The sequence below is a fragment of the Pezoporus occidentalis genome, unplaced genomic scaffold (assembly GCF_034315485.1).
Source record: "Pezoporus occidentalis ecotype Australia unplaced genomic scaffold, CSIRO_AGI_Poc_V1 ctg137, whole genome shotgun sequence".
In the NCBI taxonomy this organism is placed as follows: Eukaryota; Metazoa; Chordata; class Aves; order Psittaciformes; family Psittacidae; genus Pezoporus; species Pezoporus occidentalis.
Window position 1 is genome coordinate 536789 of NW_026913177.1, and position 22053 is coordinate 558841.

The window sequence follows — 22053 nt, forward strand, 5'->3', positions numbered from 1 at the left end:
TTAAGGGTCTCTTCCAACCTAAATGATTCCGATTCTACTTCTCTCCCTCCTCCTCTCCTCCCTTGCATATCACCTTCCACCACTACCTCCGTGTTTGCCCATAGCAGTGTATCAGCTGCCTATCAACTGCTTTTCAAAGTACACTGCTGAGCAACCAAGTATTTGCCGGTGGTCCAGTACCACTGCTGTGACTGCTGCTTCTCTTCTGCTCAGGATCGCTCATCTTCAATGCAGCTCTGGGAAGAACGGCTATCAAAGCAAGGCCAGGCATGTGAACAGCTCAGTTAATGCTACAGAAATGCAGAGAGTGCATTCTTGTGGTGAAACATGCTGGATCGGAGTTTCCTTTCTTCTCTGGGTTACCTGCCAGAGCTCCTCCCTGACACCCAGAGGAGGTGTCCAGCCTCTCCGGCTGCCTCTGGGGAGGCTCTTCTGACTGTATAATCCTTGCACTGGTCCAGGTTGCCCTTCAGTTGACACACCTAGGAGGGGCCGAGTGGGGCAGAGCTGCAGACACACCGGGAAGTGATGTCAGATGGGGATGAATAGACTGTTTATTTCTAGGAGCCAGTGATGCAACTTAGAGGAACCATTCACTGGTAGGAACAGCAAATACGCCAATGTTCTTTTTGAAATGTTTTCTTTCACCTTTGTGCCCCAAACCCCTCACACATCCAAACCAGGAGGTGCCAACATGAAGCCTCAGCAAGGCTTTTCTCCAAAGTGATGTACTACAGTCCTGACTTTGGTAATTTGGGGATTAGGGAAGAAAAAGGATACGAATCTTTCCTAATGTTTACTTTCAAGAGCTTGACAGGGAGCCAAATGAGGCCTGTGGTAAATGAGATTCAGCAGGTCACAGATGAACAGTGTTGCAACAATTAATTTATCTAATGCTCAAAACAAGCCATAGAGCAGGACACTGCACCATAGGTGCCCAAGCCTGTGACAGACATGGGGTAGTGGTTTCTGGGTTTGGTTTTGTTGTTTTTAAGTTCCCAACTGCAGGAAATCTCTGGCTGTCTGACAAAGGAAGACAAAACCTGAGCAGAAAGAGGGCAAATCCCTGCTTGAGAATGTGTCTTGTAGTGTATTTGCCCCTGCTTGCAACTCCTCCTCCCCTAGAATGGTACCCTCAGAGCACATCCTGGTATTGTGTATCAAGGGACAGGAAAGAACGTGCCATGATAATTCTCCAGGGCATCTCTGCCTAGCCCTTCATCACTTCATCAGCTGAAAACACAGGCTGAAGTTCTGTCCTGGGGTTTGTCTTGTTAACACACAGCTCATTTTAGTTCCCAGACACACACTCCATACCCATCAGGCCCATACACAATGCCAAGATAAGGATGCTCCTGTACCTTTGCTTCCCTTAAAGGGAAAGTGTCATTTGTATTCTAGCAAAACGAATGCTTCCTCATCATCCTCCATTGCTAAATATACTCCCATACTGCAGCCAGACAACATGAGCAGGATCCATTTCACCTAGACATGGATATCTGCATATGTAAATGTTTATATATGAAATGCCTCTCCAAGGACCTTTTAAAGTCAGCTGAGATAAATGTTTTTTTCTCTATACTGGAAAATATTTCAGTGCAATGCAGACACCCACAGTACACCTTAAATTTCTTTAATTAAAACACTGAGGCAAAGGAGAAGAGTGGCTCTCAACTGAGAGCAGACAATGGCAGAGATATCAGCCTGGTTCTGTTACAGAGGCTGCATGCCGCAGGGGGGAGATCTCCCACAGTACAGATCCACGAGAACAAGTGATCTGCTCCGAGATTTGAATGAAAGTAAGTTTTGGGGTGGCTCTTAACACTTTAGGGAAAATAAACATAGGCTTGTCAGGTTTATTATTATACTACTCAGAATGGTGTTTTTTCAACAGGATTTGAAATTCTGGAGGCCAGAAAAACCTTTTGCAAAGAACAAGGGAAAACTAAAAATAACATCATTGGCAAAACAAGCCTGTACCTCTCTTTTAGGGTTTTTGGCCTCTGTTAATTGAAAGAAGTGAATGTACTGTAGTAAAAACACAAGCTTCTTAATACGTATTCTCTGTAAGTTTTCAGACATGTCTGTTAACTTCAGCAGAGATTTATTTATTATCCTGTAATCCTCCACTGGAAGACACTTGGAGTTACTTTGACTTCTGTGTCATGACTAAATTCAAGTGCTGGCAGCAACTGCTCCTCCTGGTTATTCTGATGCAGCCCTGTTATCTTTCTAGAAGAGCACATACAGTACGCTTCAGTCCACCTTTGCGGGGAGGGAGTTAACCACCAGAGCACATACACCACTGAGGACACTGTTATCTTCCAACCCTTCCAAAGCTTGTGGAGCTGGCAGATTGCAAAGCTATCTTTATATTTCTAAACCAAGCAAATTTGATTTGGAAACCTCACAGCCTCATAAATGTGGGATTTCACAACACAGCTTGCACAGAGTTGCTTTTCAGGATAGAACTGTGCTTTAATTGCTGGGAATTATTTCACCATAGCAACCTGGCTTCAGCAGTCAGACAGGCTTCTTGCTATATAGCCCAAGATACACAAACACAGAGAGTCTGCTCTGCTCAGAGAGTACGAGGGTGCAGGCTGGTTTTGTCTTTTTAAGAGGTGTTTTAGTTCCCTCACTGCCTTTTTGCCTTGCAAGCTCTCTTTGTACAACGAAATACATTTCTCCAACAATACTAACTAGCTTTAAGCACTGCTGTGGCTTAAAGAAAACACTCAACAAAGAGAATATGTTAGGTGTGCATGCCAAGCTCACCACCTTACCCACACAGTTTTGGAAGACAGGTAAATGTAATGTAAATTTCAGATTATAAGCACATTAGAAATTTCTCAACTTCCAAAAGTCTACAGAAATGTTTAAAAATGTATTTTATAATCACACTGTGCAGACAGAGCATGGACCACACGGCATTCCCCAGTTAACCAGAATACTCACTCTGTGCTCTCAATCAAATATTTTTCGACATGGTGGAACATGTCAGCTTGCAGCTGAGCTCAGTCACAGTTGTTGTCTCTCTCCTCAGCTCCCCAGAGGCAGGGAGCAGTAGAGGACCATGTCTTTTTTGCTTCTGGCAGGACTGGGCAAATTACAACTATTCAGGCACAAAAAGTGTCTTACACGGGAAGGGTAAATTAAGTTATTTTTGCTGGGAAGAGAGTGAAAACAAATTAATCACCTGCCTTGCTACTACATTTCCACCTTTGAAGACGTCACCCATATGTAATCCCACAATAAGCAGGAGTTCATCAGCTGAACCCTTCACATTAACACCATGTGGTTTACACCTAAAAAAAATGTGGTTTAATAGGACAGAAAAGTGCTCAGACATGCCACAACTGAGCGTGAACACAGGAACACAGAAACACAGGTAACAATACAGCTACTCCACACAGCTTCCAAGAGTTATTTTGTAGGAGCTTCAGTAAACAACATAAACTCAAGTTGTTTTCACTATTCATAATCAATTTTGCATGCCTGCACCTGTAAGCTCAACTTTAAAGCATCTGTACTAGCACACACATGTGCACCTTGTTACATTGGGACACAACTGGGAGGAATTCACTTACCTACCCAGTCATTAGTTATTGAACAGGTTGGGCAAAGAAATACCAATGTGAAGAATCAGCACCACCTGAAATTCTCATCCACTGTATCACGCTCCACAATCTCTCACACTTTAACTACAGCATTTTAATCAGGAAGGATTTAGAAATGACCACTGGTCAAGGTCAGTTCTCCCTCTATGGCAGCTGTGAAGATCAAAGTATTTTTTTTCATTCTGTTAATATTCTGGCTTAAATCAAAGCCACCTCTCCTGCCATGCCTTAGATCAGATCAATGATGAGCAGCAGTGCCTTTCAGTTTAGTAGGAACTACCTCATTAAACAAAAAAACCTGAAAGCCATAGTTAGAAGGCATAGACTGTGCCTCTTCACAGGGTAAGAGAAAGAGTTAATGATAAAAGGAATCAAAGAATTACCTTAATTAGGTAACTTGTGTTAACAAACAGTACATACAAAACATTCACTACTCTAACCATGTAGTCAACTTTTAAACTTTGACAGAATGATGCAATGTGCTCTGTTCAGTTCTGTCATCAACAGCACGCAGCCGCTTCAGTCCATTCTAGGAAACAGCAAATTAGTTTTGCTTTTTGCACAGTAGAGGAAGAAAACTTTATTTAAAACATAAACTCAGTGAAGTCCCAGGCCAAAGGAAAGAAGATCTGAATGACGGATTAAAAAAAATAGTAGGGTAGATAATAGTTTAATTACTGGTACAGTTAGATCAGCCACTGCTCATTAGCTCACGAGACAGCAGCGATTCCCAACCTTAATTTATTACTTTTCAGGATATACCAAGGGAGACCGAACAGTTTAAGTAAAGCACCTCCACAGAGACGTACTGATCCATTAGCAGTCAGAAAAAACCCAAAACACAGGTACAGTCAAACTTGTAGTGCCACCTTCAAGGGCTTGCTGAAATACAAACTCACCCTTTAATTAAACGCTGAAAGCGCAGCCAAGAGATTGCTTAAGGAAAACTGGCAATTTTCAAAAATAAATGTTAAAATTAGAGGCACAGTTGTGTGCTCAATGTGTTTCATTCCCTTGGCTGCACGTGCAAATGGCAAGCAAGGATTTTAACTGCTCTTGTAGACTCAGTTCACATAAGCACAGACCAACACCTAAGATTCTTCCCCAAAACACAACGTGAAGTTGGGCTTTTACATTGGCCTTTGCAACCTAACATCACACCTCAAAGCAAGGGATGGCTGTGACCAGCTCACTCACTTCAAAGATAGCCTGCACTGCTCACCTGAGAAACCCAGTTTCAATTCCTGGCAGCAACCAACAGTTCATACTGGTTTTGCAGAGGTGTAACCATACTACTTGTGTGCAGCTGCACTAGTAGTTTCACCACAAAGAAATGAAAGATAGTCCCTAAATAGTGAAGAAGTCTGTCTCTGGAGGAGTTTAGTATCACTTCTGGGTGATCGAGTTACCTCTCAATTCTCTACTTCAAAAATCAATAGAAATTCTTCTCAAAAAGCTTGTAACTGAGGTCACTTAACAGATAGGTTAGCTTGACTACTAAATAAGATGTTTGGATTTAAAAATATTTGTATTTCAATGATGCACCTAGAGGTGAAAAAAAGCATCGTATGCTGAAAACCAGAAAAACGTGTATCTCAGTTGAGACAGAATAGTTTCTCCTGTCCCACACAGATGGCACTCTCAAGACCCCAGTTTTATCTTTTCCCTGCACAGGTCTGTTCTGAAGAAATAAAGCAGTCACATCAAAATCAAGGACTTTGTGTAATGAAGAATCAGCAAAACCTCATTTGTTACAACTTCCTTTCCCCTGTCTTGCCAAATGCATCCTGCTGATTATCAGCGCTTACATCTGTAAGGCTTTGGTGTTCTGAATCTGGAATGTGCATTCACATGAGACTGAGGAGCAGATCTGGGTTGACTAGAGTGTGAGTCAAGGTACACCTCATGTCACCTCTCCTGCATGTGAATTATTATAAATCACCACGAAGAAGCCCAAGCCTTCGCTCTTCGTTAATGCCATTCATTTTGTATGTGTGCCAAGATTATTTTTTGCAGATACTAAGCTGTCCTAAGAGTTTCACTATTCTGTCACTACCTGCCTTTCTGAGGACAGCTGCATTCACTGCTGACTCCTCCTTTTTGAAAATAAAGGGAATTACACAGGCATCCACAATTTTCCTTTTACCTGGGGAGCATCCACTACCACCAGCCCCTGCTGTTTGAGCAAAAGCACTTCTAGAGGTATGTCAGCGCCAGATAGAAATGAACTTGGAAAACTCACAAAGCAGCATTTTCTGACACACTATAACAACTCAGCGCCAGTGTTAATGAATCCATTAATGCCAAGAAGTGGCATTTTTCTTCAGAAAACTGGAAGAAAGAGTTAATCCATATATCCCATACCCTTCTCTTTCTAGAGAGTATGTGCTGGCAGCTCTTAAAAGAAAATCAACATCTCATCTTCTCTGACAGCAATTTGCTGAAGTCTTAGTTAAGATTCTGTTGAGCCCCACAGCACCAGGGATTAAGAAGAAGGATTAGAAAATCCCCCTCAACAAAAGAACACTTTATTAAACTCAGTTTTGGTGTAGTCACAGAGAAATTGTCCGACAGGGGAACAGATAAACTTTGTCTTAGCCATCTCAGAGCAACAACTGGTGGGAGCCCACCTTCCTAACACCACAACTCTTCACCAAAGATCAAGAATGGCAAAAGAAAAGCTCTTCTACAGAGAATTTTTTTTCTCCTACAAGTGTACCTGGTAAAGACCCTGGGGTGCACAGACAGTTTGAGATACCAGAGAACAGCACACAGAAATTAAGTGTGAAGCTGATACTTTCTCCTTAAAGAGCAGCACCAGAATCATGGGCTATTATAACAGGAAGCAAAGAGGCAAACCAGGAATTGTAGTTAGCTCACAGAAGGATGGATGTTGCACACTCATACTTTTGCGAGTATATAAACTGAAATCGTCTTCCAGGCAGAAACAAGCAACTAAAATCTGGAGCAAATCCTACAATGAAACAGATGCACGCCAAGGAAATGAGATAAAAGGGTAAATAACTCCAGTTTGATACTACAACCCAAACTATTCTTTTTTAAGTGGCTGGGGGGAATCTTCAGAAAAAAGCAGCATACTTTTGCCTTTAACCCAGAGGAAAACTCACCTTGTTAAACCTTGGGCAGGTGCCCTTCCTATATTAGGCTCTGGAGACACCTTACAGGATTATTTCGACACAAAGAATTTTAGCAGTCCTCTCCCTCTGGCTATCACTTCATAGGATGTAGAACACATAACCAAAATACAGCTCAATGTTGTAAATACCTCTGAAGAAAGGCACTGACTTTAATAAGTTAATACACTGCACGTGGTCCACCAACTTTCACAAATGCACTAGAATCATGACACTCCTGCAGCAAATACAGGTGAACAACAGTCAGGCGACTATCCCAAAGAAATGGAGGAGTAAAAAACCCACGGTAATGAACGTTCTTATATCTAACCTGAATTTCATGTTTAAATTTGAACCCATTACCCCATATCCTATCACTACAGTCCCTTCAGATACTGGAAGGCTGCTCTGAGGTCTCCCCGCAGCCTTCTCTTCTGCAGGCTAAACAGCCCCAACTTTCTCAGCCTGTCCACCAGGCTGGCAAGGCCACTCAAGCCCACTTCCACTGCAGCCCACTGTCCTCAGGACAGGATGCTCACATCAAAGAACCATCTCCACAGCACATCTGTGCTTTCATACGCACAGAAGAGGTACTGCAAAGCCCCTCCTGCCTGGTCACACCTTGCCAAAGAACAGGATGTTACTGCCCTATAAGTGTCACTGGTCCTTTACAAGTAGCTGGGCGAGAGTCTTGAAAGGCTGTCCTAGAACAAGGAACCACCTCCTGTTACAGAAATGTTCAGTAAAACGCAGCAGAACAACTGGTGACATCAGTTACCCTGAACCATAAACATTTTGAACTATTTTGGTACAATGGAAAGTTGTGGGAGGGAGAAAGAAAAAGAACAGAATAAAAATAACTGTTATGGCTCTGAAGAGCATTTTGCCTACAAGCCCCTTCCCACACTGCCCTCCTTTCTTCTCTTCCACCTGTCCTCAGATTCCTGCAATAATCAGATTAATGTTAAATGAGGCTCTTCCTAATTACTTTCTAACCTTATAAACCAGACGAAATTGTCTTAAAAATGTTTCTACCTGAATTAGGATAACACAGCATTGTTTTGGGTTTTTTAATATCTGCTTTAGTCCTGTCAATACACATGAGCATTGCAGACAACAGCTGTCTTCAGCAATGAGAGTCAAGGCAGTGGAGAAGAGGCAGTCACACCAAACATGCTTCTTCTACCCACCTTATGTGGGTTTCCATGAACATGTCTAAAAGGACTCTGCATAATCACTTAAAAATCAGAATCCAAGATCAGATGCAACCTGGTTTCTTCCTAATCTTGTATCCTGGTTTCAGCTGCCAGGAATTATTTGAGGAATAGACAAGGAATTTAATTTTTGAAAAATTTCTAAGTGCTGGATGTGGCAAAACACAGCACCATCCAGGCTGCGAACACAAACCTGCTCATTCACCTGACTGAAGCAATCATTATCACACTATATCTGGAGACAAGTTACTACACTTGAAAAGCACCTGTAAAAATCCCACTTTGTTGGTAATGGCAATGCACACTCATGCAAGGGGTGTGGGGTGGGTATTTTTTGCTTGGTATCCAAATCAATCCCTGCACATTGCTGTAAGGAGGGAAGCTTTCTTGAGAAAGAGAAATTTTCAGTTTTCTATTCCCACGCTCATCCTGGGCTGTGTGCACACATAAACCACACTGTACTTTATCAGAATTCATTACACAACGCCATCACAACTCTGTAGCTTGCACCATTCCTCTTTCCTGACACCGTACCACTGATTAGTAGTCAACTATCCCAAAGGGACTTGGTTTCACTGGAAACTTAAGAGGAAATGCACTGGCTACGAAGCTGCATGAGCAGCAGTCTCTAAAAATCACCTCCACAGGACCCGAGGTGCCACAGCACGGCAAATGCGTTTAATTCAGGTTCAAGCACTGGCACCGGCACAGACAGTGAACACTCTGTCCTGAAGTCACCAACCCATTGCTCTGAAGAACACTTATGATCCAGTTATCCACTGGGACCAGAGAGGGATCTCTCATGTACCCGAGTCTTCCTTGTGCTTGTGCCGCCTGAGGCCAGTAAAAAGCACACCTCTGCAAGGAGGCCAGCATTAATCAGCTGCATCACAAAACTTGAATACTTAAATAATGCTGAAAAGTAGAATAATATTCCACGTTTTTACATTGCACTTTCTTCCCCTTTCCCCTTCTACCTCTCTGCGGAGCCACCAACTTGCAGAAAACAGAACAAGACAAAAAAAAAAAAAAACAACAAAACAACAGGAAAACTGTGTCCATCTTGGCTTTTTTCCCCTCCCTAACCATGGGCTAAATAATTACACAATTCATTACATGAGACAGGAAAAATGAGATTAACCTATTTCAAAAACATCTGAAGTGAAACGAAAGCCCTAATTAAACGTTGTGTTAAGGAATACACAGAACTTCACCTCAGCTATGCTATGATTAATTTAAAGGGGAGATGACACTTTTCTAATGGTATTTTAATTTTTTTAAATCATTACAAGTGTGTAGTCTTGGCCCCATCCCCGAAATGTTAAACACAGTCTACTAGCCCATATGATGAAAGATACAAGCATCTCCAGAGTTCTTCATAGCTGAATCACTAATAATTTAAAGGAGTAATAAACCTAACAGTAGCTTTCATAAAAAATTAATTAGAAAGGCTGAAAGCACATCTGTTGCTTTTGTTACCTTTTTCCCCCCTTTCTGGTTCATTTGTCTTTCCTCACACTCTTCTAAACTCTTTCTGAGGGCTGCTACTTCTTCTTGCAAAGTCTTTTTGCTTCTATACACTTCCCTCCATGCTGCCTCCCTGTACTCATTTTTCCTTTGGCAGCTGTTATTACTAGTGACACTCTGGCACACAGCAGCTAGGAGGCCTCAGACCTACTAACTAATGAAAACAACTTGTACATTAAAAGCTTCAAGAGTGAGTTACTTGTAAGTACATGCAACTCATGTGAATGATGTACAATGAATTTCCTATGGAGGAAAATCATACTGACTGACCATCGTACCAGCACAACTGAGCTTTATAATTCACAACCAGGACAGAAACAGGGCAATTTGAAGAGAAGACAGGCACTCTACTCTTTGTCTACTGTGAATTCCTATAAGTCCTTGGCAGCCTGTGGAGGGTGGAGGATGGGTGGGGGCAGTGATGATGACAGTTCCCAGTTATGCCTGAGAAAAAAGCCTAAAATGCAGTAGGCTGTTAATAACAGCATGCTACACGCAAGCAAGACACCCTCTTCTCATCACCAAGCCATTTGTAGACTTGATCAACAGAAGAAAAATTACTTTGTCCAGTTTAGTATTGATTCATCTTTTGTACAGACCACACAAACTCAGCAGTGGTTCAGGTGGCCAGGCTCAAAAGTGTTATTTGATACTCTCTGTCCCACACTTACTCTGAAATAGATGCTAAACCATGCCAGTAATGTGGAATCATCTCATTTAACTTTGTATGACTACAATGTAAGTGCTAACAAGTGAGCTGGTCATGCTGTACTGGGCTGGCATTGCACCTCTGCATTCAACCACATCTGTAAGTTCTCTGTTCTTCTCCACAGACAATTAAGTGGAGAAAGCTCAGCTGTGGATGCCTACATTCAAAGAAATCCCACCACAGCTGTCACCAACAAGCCACCATTTTCAGCCTAAATGAGCTCCCATGTGGCTCATTCTTTCACCATCACTGGGCTCACACTTCTTTAAGCACAAATACCCGATTTCTGCAATAAGGAAACTCTGATTTGACTTCCTATTTATTTAGGCTCCTAGCTACTGCCTGTGCTCTTACACTAAGTTCTTTGCAGAATAGGATGAGTTTATGTTGTACAGAACAAAAACTGAAAAGCAAGATGAAGCAACACAGATACAGTCAGATAATGCACCCATTTCACAAATAAGAGAACTGGTTTCTCTCTGCATTTCTCTCTAAAGGGTGCAAAAAGAGATAATCCAGAATGGAAAGACACACTGAAAAAACCTCTGCTACAAAACAGTAATCACTCCCATGTAGGAGCACCTTAGCAAAATGTAGTTACACTATTAACTCCCAAGCCCAACATATTTCATGTACAACAATGACTTTTTCCTGCTTTCACAACAGTTTTATAGTATACGTAGAAAATAAAAACCAGAAAACAAACACAAAATTATGCACAATTTCTGCACGTCCTCCAGCTGGAGCAGAAAGGACAAGGTTATGTCATGCTTTTGCAAACACATGCACTGAAAAATCATTAAAATGTATGTTCTGCTAAGTCACAGGAAGTCACCTATACTTTAAAATAAACTGCTATACATGCAGAACGAAAGGTTTGGCAATTCGTCCCTACAGAGGCACACACCTATTTACATCTGGGAGTGCTGCCAACAGAACAGCTACCAAAAACTTCAAAAGGTTCACAGCATGAATAGCAAGCCATTGACCAAAAAGGATTTTATGATATGACCAGCTGTGTACCACAACATAGAATCACAGACACAACACCCCCAAAAATGCAAAGGACGGACATTAAACTCGTTAAAAAGCTGAAAGAGAAACCTGAAATCCTTAAATTAATGTCTTCTACAGGAAACGACTGGGGTTGGGAGGTGGAGGACGACACGACACAACAGAAGTCCTGCAATACAGCACTTGTTCAAGAGCAACTCCAAGCAGTTCTTCTCACTAAGCCTACTTAAACTAGAGACGTTCACTGGGCTTCAAATCAGAGCCAGAGCTCATCTGCTTTGTGATCAGAACGTGCTACTTTAATAAACAGCTCCCCCAAACTGTTGGGGAGAGAAAAGACAGGAGGCAACAGAAGAAGAGCGAGATAATGTTTCTGTTGACAAATATTTAACAATTGGCAACAGACAGCAGGGAACCGGGACAAACCAAAGCTTGCCAAACAAAGTTGCGCCAGAGGAACAAGGCTCCTTTTTGGAGCAGCACTGCCATTCTTCACAGACCCCAGACAAACATTTGAACACAACCAAAATAAAGAGCTGCAGTTGTTGAAGAGCAAGGCTGCTAATCCTAATATTTGCGGTGATGTTTTTCCCTGCAAAGCAGAAAGGGTCAGAACTCCTCTGAATCAAATTACTGCACATCCAAATTACTGCACAGCCAAAGAGTCTGGTTTTGGTCTCGGTAGTCATACACTCCTCAGTGTTCACACAAGTCCTTTCGAGCTACATGAGCCATTTTTTCCCCTCATCTTACAACATTTCTGTCGAAAACATGCCAAAGCATATGTAGCCATTTGGTCAAGCTCCTTATTCAGGAAAGCCAGGACCTTCACTGACTGCTTACGTCCTGGAAATTTAGCTCTCATGGAGCACAAACAAAACTTGACTGCATTATTATGGGTGGACAAATGTTTCTCTCCAAGTAGCTATTGCCATTCCAACTTCCACTCTCCCGGATTGCTACACAAGATCCGGAGGGAGCCAAAAGCTGACTCCCTCCCCCCGACACGAGAGGGGCCGAGCGGAGCAAGGCGCCCGAGCCAAGTTGTGAACTTGAGCTCCAGCTCCCTTCTCCCTGTGGGGGGGGGGGGGGGTGGCGGGGGTGGCCCGCACACGCGTTCCTGGGGGCGACCCCCGTTCGGACACCCGCAGCCGCCCTGCCCGCCCGCCGCTCCCGTCCTTACCGCAGCACTTTGCCCACCGCCTGCAAGACCATTTTGCAGCTTAATCCGGGTTTGGGACTCTGGGCGAGGACGGTCCGTTCACCGGGGAGGCTGCCGTGATCCCCAACCATGGTACGGCGGGAGGAGCGCGGCGCAGCCCAGCGCAGCCGAGCGGGCACACGCCGCGGGCTCGGCACGGCCCCGGCTCCCCCCCACGAGCGCCCCGCACCGGCCCGGCCCCGCCAATGAGCGGCGGCGTAGGGGGCGGACGGCGGCCGTTGCGCCTCCGCCCGGCACCGCCCCCATCGGCCGCGCACGGGCAGCGGGGCCGGGCAGGGCCGCAGCTGCCGCTCCTGCCCCGTGCCCGGGCGCTGCGGGGCTCCGTTGCACGTCGAGAGAAAGGCTGCAAGGCCCTGCGGGCTTCAGCAGCGTTGCAGGCGGTAGGACAGGAGGGAGGACGCACCCGGCCCCGGGCCTAGACATGTCCAAGCAGCAGAGCCCAACACAAGCACCACCGCCAGTAATAACCTGCCACGTCTTTTGGCAGCCAAAAAAGAAGAGTGCGGATTTGCTGGGGCGGAGCTGCTGCTGGGCACAGGGCAAACACGCTGCTGTTGGTCTGCAATACGGCCCCCATCTGTAACAGGGCCACACCGGACTCCTGGTGAGAAATGGGAATAATGACGCCCTTCATGAGCTAGGGTTTGCACTGTGCTCTCAGGACTGTGACAAACAAAGGGCACAGGCTAGCCCAAGAGCAAAGCTAGACAGGTTCTGCCACAAACAGCCCAGGGGGTTGGAACTAGACGACCTTAAGGTCCTTTCCAACCCTAACTATTCTGTGATTCTAATGACATCAAAACCTTTGTGAGAGGGGTTTAAACTGAGGAAGGTTGAAGAACAGTAAAACCATAAACAGCAAGAGACACCTTGCCATTATGACCAGTTAAGGACAGGCACTTGGGTAATGGTCCTCAAAGGTCGAGCAGCACCCCTAAACACAAGCAAGGTCTCTTGAGACAGACCAGCAGTTTTACACTGAGAAGCCACTTTGTCATAAGTTTTCCTAACAGTCCTTAGAAAGGTGCTGTATGTGCAGCTCCTTGAGTCACTCCGCACACACATTCTGGACCAGGCAGCTGTGCCCAGAGCTTGCTGATGTAGCACTCAGAGCCAAATCATAACAAAAACCCTGACAGCTCTAGTAAGACATGATATAGAACACAAAACCCTGAGGATGTCACTTATTCTGACACGCTAAGACTCAGTGTGTGGCATCTTGGACAGAACAGTGGTTTTGCCGTCTTTGGCAGGCGCAGCTGCAGTCAGAAGGAAGGGTACAGCCAAATGTTCAAGGGTGTACCCAGTCATGTACAGCCAAGCACTCCAACTGGTTCACCAAAAGGGCATCTTCCCCTGTAAACTGAAGGCCACCAGACTTGTTGAATTAGACTTAGCACAATCACACCATTGCTGCTGTCACCAACCTGGTATCCCTTGGTCAAAGTTTGTGGGGACGTGGCCACTGTTGGCACAAAGCCATGAAAAACTGCAGCCTCATGAGGAGAAATAACCTGCACCGGAAGCACTGACCCAGGCAGTGGTGTCGGTCAGTTATGCACTGTCTTTCAGTCCCATGTCCCAGTTGGGCCTCCACACCCTTGTGAATGAGGAGGTATTTTTATTCCCACTCTCCCAGAAATCCACTTAAGCTGGAGTTTTAATGACTTCACTGATAGCACACAGGAAGCCTGCAGCTCAGCACAGCTCAGCTTTCACTCCACAGCCCAGTGCTTCATACAGAAGATTATCCAACCCTGGAAAAATCTGATGCTCGCTCAATCTTTTCCCCAAGCAACAGCAACTTGTCACAGTAACATTAAAAAGCAAGGAGTCTTGGCATGCAGAGGAAGGACACCTGCCAAGAGAGTAGTCGCTCTCACTTCGTTCACCAGTGAAATCTGCACAAAGAGAATTTTGTTTGTTAAAAGCCCACCCTAAAACCAACAAGCTGGTGATATAAAGCAGCTTAAGTTTTCAAAACAGTCTATCCAAAGTAAATTAAAGAAAAATCCAGGGGTCAAGCCAAAATAAATACAGCTCTCTGGTCTTGCAGTTGTATTAGGAAAGCTGGCCTCTCAGTGACTCTGACAGCCAAACATTTGCTCTTCAGAGATGGAACTTCAATGATCCCACACAGGTTAGGAGCTGATGCTCTGCTGTTAAATGTGATAGATCAACTGAAATAGAATTTTTAAACCTGGTATCTTTTTACTTCGACCCAGATAAATGACCCACTTCTCTATTCTGTTAGCTTCTGTATCAAACAGATGCCTTTCCCATTCCTCAACCATACATCTCCACAGCACCCCTTCCAGCTTCTCCTCCACCTATCATTTTTCCTCCATTCAAGCTGCATCCCCTTTTCAGATCAACTGCATGCTATAGATTACCTGCAGTACTGGATTCTGTGCAAGCTGTGGGAAAGCCCAACAGCATGTCAAAGTCAATTCTAAATGCTTCAAAATAATAAAAATGAAATGAGGTTATTATAGGAAGCACAACTTAAGCATGCACATTTTATTTATATGGCATCAACATAAGTAATTTAAAACATACCAGCAGCACGGATTCTCACACTTTAACAAGATTCAGAGCACATGCGCAGACACAAATGGGTGTGCTTGAAAGCTGCTGCATCCAGGAAGAGCAGTACTCAATCTAAAAGCAGTATCTTTATTTGAACATGGCTACTGGTCTGATCTCTATGTATGCATATTCCAAAGAATGCAGATCTGCACTTCCTCAAGGGCATGTCTTACCACCATGCAATATCCTGCCTATTTACATCCATTAGTAGCATGGCAGTCCTGGGGTAAAGGTTGGACTTTATGATTTTAAAGGTCTTTTCCAACCTAGTTGATTCTATGATTCTTTTTCACTTGCTTCTTCAACATCCTCTGCACATAACTACTGTTGAATCTGTCCATAGCACAAGTGTGCTTCAGCAGTGCCAAACTGGTGCTAGCATACCCCTGACCCACCAGCCAGGGCTGAAAGATTGTGTAGCTGTGAACTGAAGTCATCACTAAACCATTAACAGAAGTATCTGTGAATGGACCTACCAACAGCTGTTAAGACTTGCAGCAGTCCTACAGACACATCAGCAAAACAACATCATCAGTGGCACAAAACAATGGGAGCCCCAGTGCCCACCACCTACACATGACTCTATGTACTTACAGTACACTGACAGGAAGTTTTCTACATTGATCCCAACTACGAAGCCAAGGAATGGTATTTATAGATTTTATGAATAATGCTTTTGTATTTACAATGATGTTATAAGCAGTAGTTAACAGTTACGTATTTATTTGCCCATTTTACAATACCATAAAAGTTAAGTGCAAAGCAGCCACCACAGGGATATACCAGAGGTGCCCAGAGGTTTGGTAAAGAAAGCAAGTCGTATCATCATGTCAATCCAGACAAGCAAACAATGTTGGGGAGGGAGTGGAGAATATCATAACCATTACTTTGATTAAGGTACAACTCATCATTTATATGCATAGAAATGAGGCCTTGTAATGTCAGATTGTAAAGTTCTGCTTTAAATTAAGCTGAATATTATCTGTGTCCCTGCCTGACATACAATGTTTCAATTTTGTTACCTAATTAGCCCTTTTGTTTGACTTCAGTGTGCTCTGCTGCCATGTAGCCAAGTACCCTTACCAGTTACCTCACAGCACATCCTCAGGTTTCTGGAACTGCTCAAAATCATCAATGAAAGCACTTCATCCTTTAGCCTGCCTCTAAGTAGGATTTATACTAAGATTACATTTACTCTCCATTTTGTCATCCTCACTCAGCAAAGACGGCACAAGCTGCTCTGCTCCACGCAGACAGCAAAGACATGGATTTTGGACAGAAGGCAGGGTGAAATCAAAGTTGTTCCAGTCTCAAAAAGCAGCTTGGATGTGGTCATGGTGAAGGGGGGGAATAATGATTTCGAGGGCATACTTTCAGCTCCACTCTTGTGATAACAGCAAGAGAAATCAGTCTTCCTGACCACACAGAGTCTTGTGATACAAGCCTTATCGACACTGGCCACACTCACTGCAGAAAGTTTGTGTGTAAGAGATTGATCTTAAAAGCAGCATTTGTAAGCAACAAGCTGCATACATTTGCTGCTTTACTGAAAGCTCTGGTAACAAGAAGTCAGTGTTTATCCTGCAACCACCACCTTCAGCTTCATTGACATGGGGAGGGTGTCTGCAATAGGCAGAGAGGAAAAAAGGGTATATGATAATTCTCACCTAATCCATAACAACAATCAATTGTAGCAAGAACAGCAAAATATGCCAAAATACCAGTAAAGTTCCACCAGGAATTCCAAATAATTTGTATTATGGCATTTTAGAAAGGATGCACTAAATAAGAACCAAGGATTCATCACAGTTTTTATATATAGCTATCAAGATGCATCTATCAAGAATTTATTCAGGAAAAAAAAAAAAAAATCAAAAAAAGCCACAGTAAAAAGGCAGAACAAAGAACAAGGAAAGTGAATGCTGCTGTATGTACCAAAGAAATCATGACTGCAAAGGTACTGTATTTCTGGCACACGCGTAGACACATCTCAAATGTCAAGGGAAGCCAGGTTCATCAAGAAGTATGTATGAATGAGAGCTGAAGAAAATGAATGTCTTGAAGAAAGTATCAATAGCAGCAGCTCAGCAGGAGATAATCACCTCAACAGCACTCAACAAGTGCCCAAGAACTATTAAGAAAATATGGGACTCTACATGTGGAAGTGATGAGAAACAGAGGACTGTGTTGATTTTTGTCACTTGCATTCCAATCAGTGCTCCTGAGTCAGCCCACCTCAAGTGACAAAAGCAAAACAGACACCAGCAGGACAACTGTTTCCTGAGCAGCTCTTCCAGGCATGTAGATGCCAAGTCAATTTGTGGAGTTGGACAGAAATACGAGATTCAGACCTTAGTCTCCAGTATCACTGAAAGCTTACCACTGTTACAAAAGTAAATTCTGTTTCTAAAAGTTATTATCTGTATCCTGGGCGAGTTCAAAGATTACTGCATTCTAATGAAAGTTTCCTCTGCTTTCAACTGAAAAAGTTCTTTCTGTACTAAGGTGTTGTATACCATTATATAGCAGTGACAGATTTCAGTGACAGATGAAGAAGTCCCTATACAGGACCTTTCTTGCATAGCTCATTCCAGAACAATAAAACATCACAATGACAGCCTCAGGAAGCAGAAAGTTTTCCTCTTTCTGGTTTGCAAAACAATATGCTTGGCACTACAATATAAAGGAACAATAAACCGGAAAAATATTTGCAAATAAACAGCTCAAATCTATCACCCTCATAAAACTGTCTTCCATCCAGACAAAGTTTGCTGGGCAAAAGCCTAGCATAGCTCCAGGTGTTACTGAAGCTAAAGTGACATGCAGCATCTATCTCAAAGAGGATAAAATCCCCTTTTTGCTTTCAGTGGGGGAGGAAGAGAGAAGAAAACAGAAATAAAGATGTGCCAGTGAAGCTACTGCATTTATCATTCTGAGTGCCCAAACTGGTGTCTTTCCACACATGTATCTCTAAGATTAAGTCAGAGGAAGAAGTCTTATTAAGCAGAGTACCTGCTGATAGGCTGCATGGGGTGCTTGCAGCATAATGTAAAGATTGAGTTGCTTAATTTACACCATTGCAGCTACTGTTAGTTCCATCCTAGATATAACACAAGTGAGAAATTTATCTCACATTTTACCCTTCCTTTTTTTTTGTTGGCCGAATTTTGAAATTTAACTAGGCTGCACTCCCAGGAAGCACTAGTGCAATATGTATTTGATACAGAAACGCTAAAATGAAAGACTCCTTTTCCTTCCCTACCCCAAATAAGCTGGACCTCAAGCTTCATATAAAGAGGTAAAACTCCTGAAACTTGGCTAAGAAGTTCTCCCCAGGGATTGTTTAACATATTCAGGGCTACTTGCTACACATATACAGAACTCTCCCTGTAAGTTTTATAACACAACTACTGTTTTCACAGACTTGGGTAAATATGGCACAGAAAAGAAAACCCTAATTGCAAATTGGCACAAAACTCTAGACTAAGGAGTCAAAGGTGTAATCAGCACAGGAAAGGAGGGTATGTGTGTCAGTACTGTTAATTGGTCAGGACTATCTTCACTTGGGTGGGAAAGGCATAGAAGGAAAAAGAGAGATGCTGGGAGTGAACTTGCAGAGTTTTCCCAGACAGATGGGGAGCCACTAAGGAAATACAAGTTTCCCTCCTTTTTTTGTGCTAAGAATGGCTTCATTGCAGTATAGCAAATGATTTTATCTGGTAATGTTCCATTTAGATGACAACAAGAGGGGAAAACAATTCATGAAAGAAGCATGAAATTTATTCTAGGGGATTTTTGTCCAGGAGTGTGTTACAAAACATAACACACAGAACTTAATTATGTAAGATTAAACAGGGGAAACTGTTCATTTTAATTCCTGGCACTTACAGAATAATTCCTTAGCTACTACTTCTAGAAAGCAGGGCCACAAAAGACAGAAGTCTGAAAATTGACTTGGTTCACACTGAGACCAGTGCACGTTTGCATTCCATATATGACTCAAAACACAGATGCTACATCTCAGCTAATTTGATTTCTTAATACCTCACAGGCCCAACACAGATCAGAGCAACAGGAAGCCATAACAGCTTTTGCCATGTAAACGATGCCACAGAACACCCAAGTTAAAACCTGAAATAGCTCAAATTTATGAAACAGATGAAAATTTTTCCAGCAGTCCTCCAGTCTTGCAAATCTGCGTCAGTGCTGTTTGCACTGCGGCAGCTCAGTCCAGGGGAGGGGCCGCTTCATAGCTCTGAAGTAAAACCTGTTTGGTCAGTGTGCATGTGAAGGCGTGCATAGGAAATGGACACAGGGCTACAGAAAGACACTAACAAGTGGTTTGTCACAGGTACTTGCCCCTGCTCAAGTTACATGCCTGCATTTCAAACAGTCATGGAAGTAAAAGCATGAAGATCTTGCCTTTGAAGAAGGCTCAACATACCCCTGAGAAAGCACTGAGTGGATTGAAAAAAAATAACAGCTCTTTTTCAGTATGCTAAATGAGAGATTGTATATTTACTAGAAAAACCTTGGCATTTTATAGGGCAATTCTTGACACTTGGTCACAGTCAAGATGTTACACATGAGAACCACAACATACCTACAGCAGTAATGTCTTGGGTCTTTGATGCGCTTGCCAGTCCTGCCTGTGATGCACATGGAACATACACTTATGTAGGCACAGCCACAAAAAACTGCATAGGGCAAGTAACCGGCTTGTAATCTCCCAAAAACTCATTACAAAAAGCATAGCCAGCTTTCACACTTTGATTTTCTGATAAAAAAAAAGGCTTAAATGCATTCACTTACCCATTTGATTTGAATCTCACACTTCAATAGTGTAAAACTTAAAGCATCTTACAAAACCCAACATGATCATACGATCTTGAGAGTAATCCTCTCCTACAAATTCAGGACAGATTTGGACAAAAAGTGTCCGGATAACACAATTTAAGGTTAAGAACAAGACATACTTTTTTCAGGCACTGCACTAACATATGCTGGAAGCACACTGGTCTAGTTTAATAATGAACTATTGGTTTAAAAAGGCTTATATACATAGGATTACTGGTTTTGTATCACATCCCTTGTTTCCAAGTAACGTTTCTTCAAATCAAGCTAGACACTGAGAGAAATCATGATAGTAGTGAAGAACCTCAAAGAAAACCCAAAAGAGTAAAATTTATGGAAAATGTCACTACACCATACAAAAATAATATAACACAGAACTGCTGGAATTATGATCAGAAGTCTCCTTTTCAGGCTCAGAATATTTGAAAGCAATTTTTTTTAAAGCCTCTCCTGGAAGCATACAGAGATCATGAAAACTGCCTTCTAAATTATGGCTAGATTATCACTTACAGTACGCAAGTATTTTTATTATGCTTGTACTGCTGTAAACCCTGGTTAAGAGGCGGTCACGGATTATATCTTGAGAAAGAAACAATGAAATAAATGAAACTTCCAGAACCCAAATCTCATCTGATCAAGGAAAAAGGAAGGAAAAAAAAAAACCCACCAAAAAAACCCATAAAATGATGCACAGTGGAAGAGCCCTGAGTTTAAGCCAATCATGGAGACAACAGACATGAGTTTAAAAATAAAACCATTAAGCACACATTTGTCATTAAGCAACACTGCTGCAGGTAAGGCTTTTCTGATGCTGCCTTGCTTAAAACCCCCATTTTCCCTAGAATTTCTTCTATAGCTGGATTTATACCTTTTCCCCCACAGTCCTTTACAACTCTTGAGTGGATGTTTATTTACTAGGAAACAAAGGAAAGCACTGGCTGACAGAAGAGCTTTGCTGCTCTGGTTAGACAAGATTGCTATTTGTCATGTTTAATAATGCAGTAAGAAAATTAGCCTTGTCTGCTCTCAAGCATGAAAAAGACACGCTTAAGGTACTGGACAGGAACTGAGGAGAGGACACTATGTGTCTACCAAGAGAGTTCTTCATGAACTTTACTAAAGATCTACCCCAATTCCACAGCCAAAAAAGAGAAACATTACTATAATTATATTTTGTATGCCTTGTTTTGCATACTAGTCCTCAATTATGTGCTTCCAGGACTTTGTCCGTATCACTACACACTGAGACTAGGATCCATGAGTGATCATGTCATGCTATCATAATTCTTCCTCAGCTATTTAGAAATACCATTACCACAAACATGGCAAAGCCATGTTTTTCAAATGCTCGTCAAAGTTGCAATGTTACTGTGAGGATGCACAGGCAGGTGAGTGCCAGAGGAGGCACTCTGTGGGAACAGAGGAGACGAAGGATGACTCCAGACTTCGCAAAAGTGCAGCTCAGCCAGTACTTCTTCTAAGGTGCAAGTGAAATTGAGCCCATCTATAAAGCAAAGTAAATATATATCAAATTCTGTATGTCAAACCTTACCTAAATTCAGTAATAGATGCTACCTGAAATATTCTTTATTCTCTAGGCTTATTGTGTGGAGGAGAAAACGAGTACTACATTCAACCTGCATCCTGAGCTACTTCTGCACTTTGAAAGTACATCAAGGAAATGTGCCCCAATAGACAGTAAGTGAACCTTTCGATATTCTGCTCTCGGAATGATTTGAAACCAGGGAAAATACACTGTGTTCCATGCAAATAGCAACTTCCCTGTATAATTATAGCACATTTTGCTGAGAATTGCATCATGACCAGGATACTACCAAGAGGACAAACATTTAACCACTATTCTTAGTTTGTTAGAAAATATTTCCCACATTACCTAAACAGCTCTGCACCCACACATGGCTGCACCAATCTTTTCACTGTTTTTGCTTCAGCAAAAGAACAGTTATTTTTACTTTCAGTCGCTTTATTTTTGTTAGTGTTATGAACCAGGCAGTAACTTTTCTCCTTCAGCTTTCTTCACTATTATTCTTACCCTGTATTTACCACAGCTGCTTTAACTTTCTGTAAGGCAAGACAATAAAACAGGAATAAAAAAAAAAAAAAAGTATGCTGATTCCAAAATACCCTTAAATCTTCAGTAAAGGAGTTA

At 42.6% G+C, this 22053-nt stretch overlaps 1 protein-coding gene across 7 annotated transcripts in view; it reads right to left on the reverse strand.

Moving 5' to 3' along the window:
* Positions 1-22053, reverse strand: part of MOB2 (MOB kinase activator 2) — a 121312-nt gene that overhangs the window by 23023 nt on the left and 76236 nt on the right. The window contains exon 1 of one of the 7 annotated variants that reach the window (XM_062609373.1): positions 12402-12613. The exons of 5 other annotated variants lie outside the window; for them this stretch is intronic. In XM_062609373.1, coding sequence (XP_062465357.1) covers positions 12402-12511 — 110 coding nt within the window. In that variant the 5' untranslated portion in view covers positions 12512-12613. Of the gene's footprint in view, positions 1-5428; positions 5449-12401; positions 12614-22053 lie in introns of those variants that run through there. One more of the 7 variants, XM_062609379.1, reaches the window with a different exon arrangement.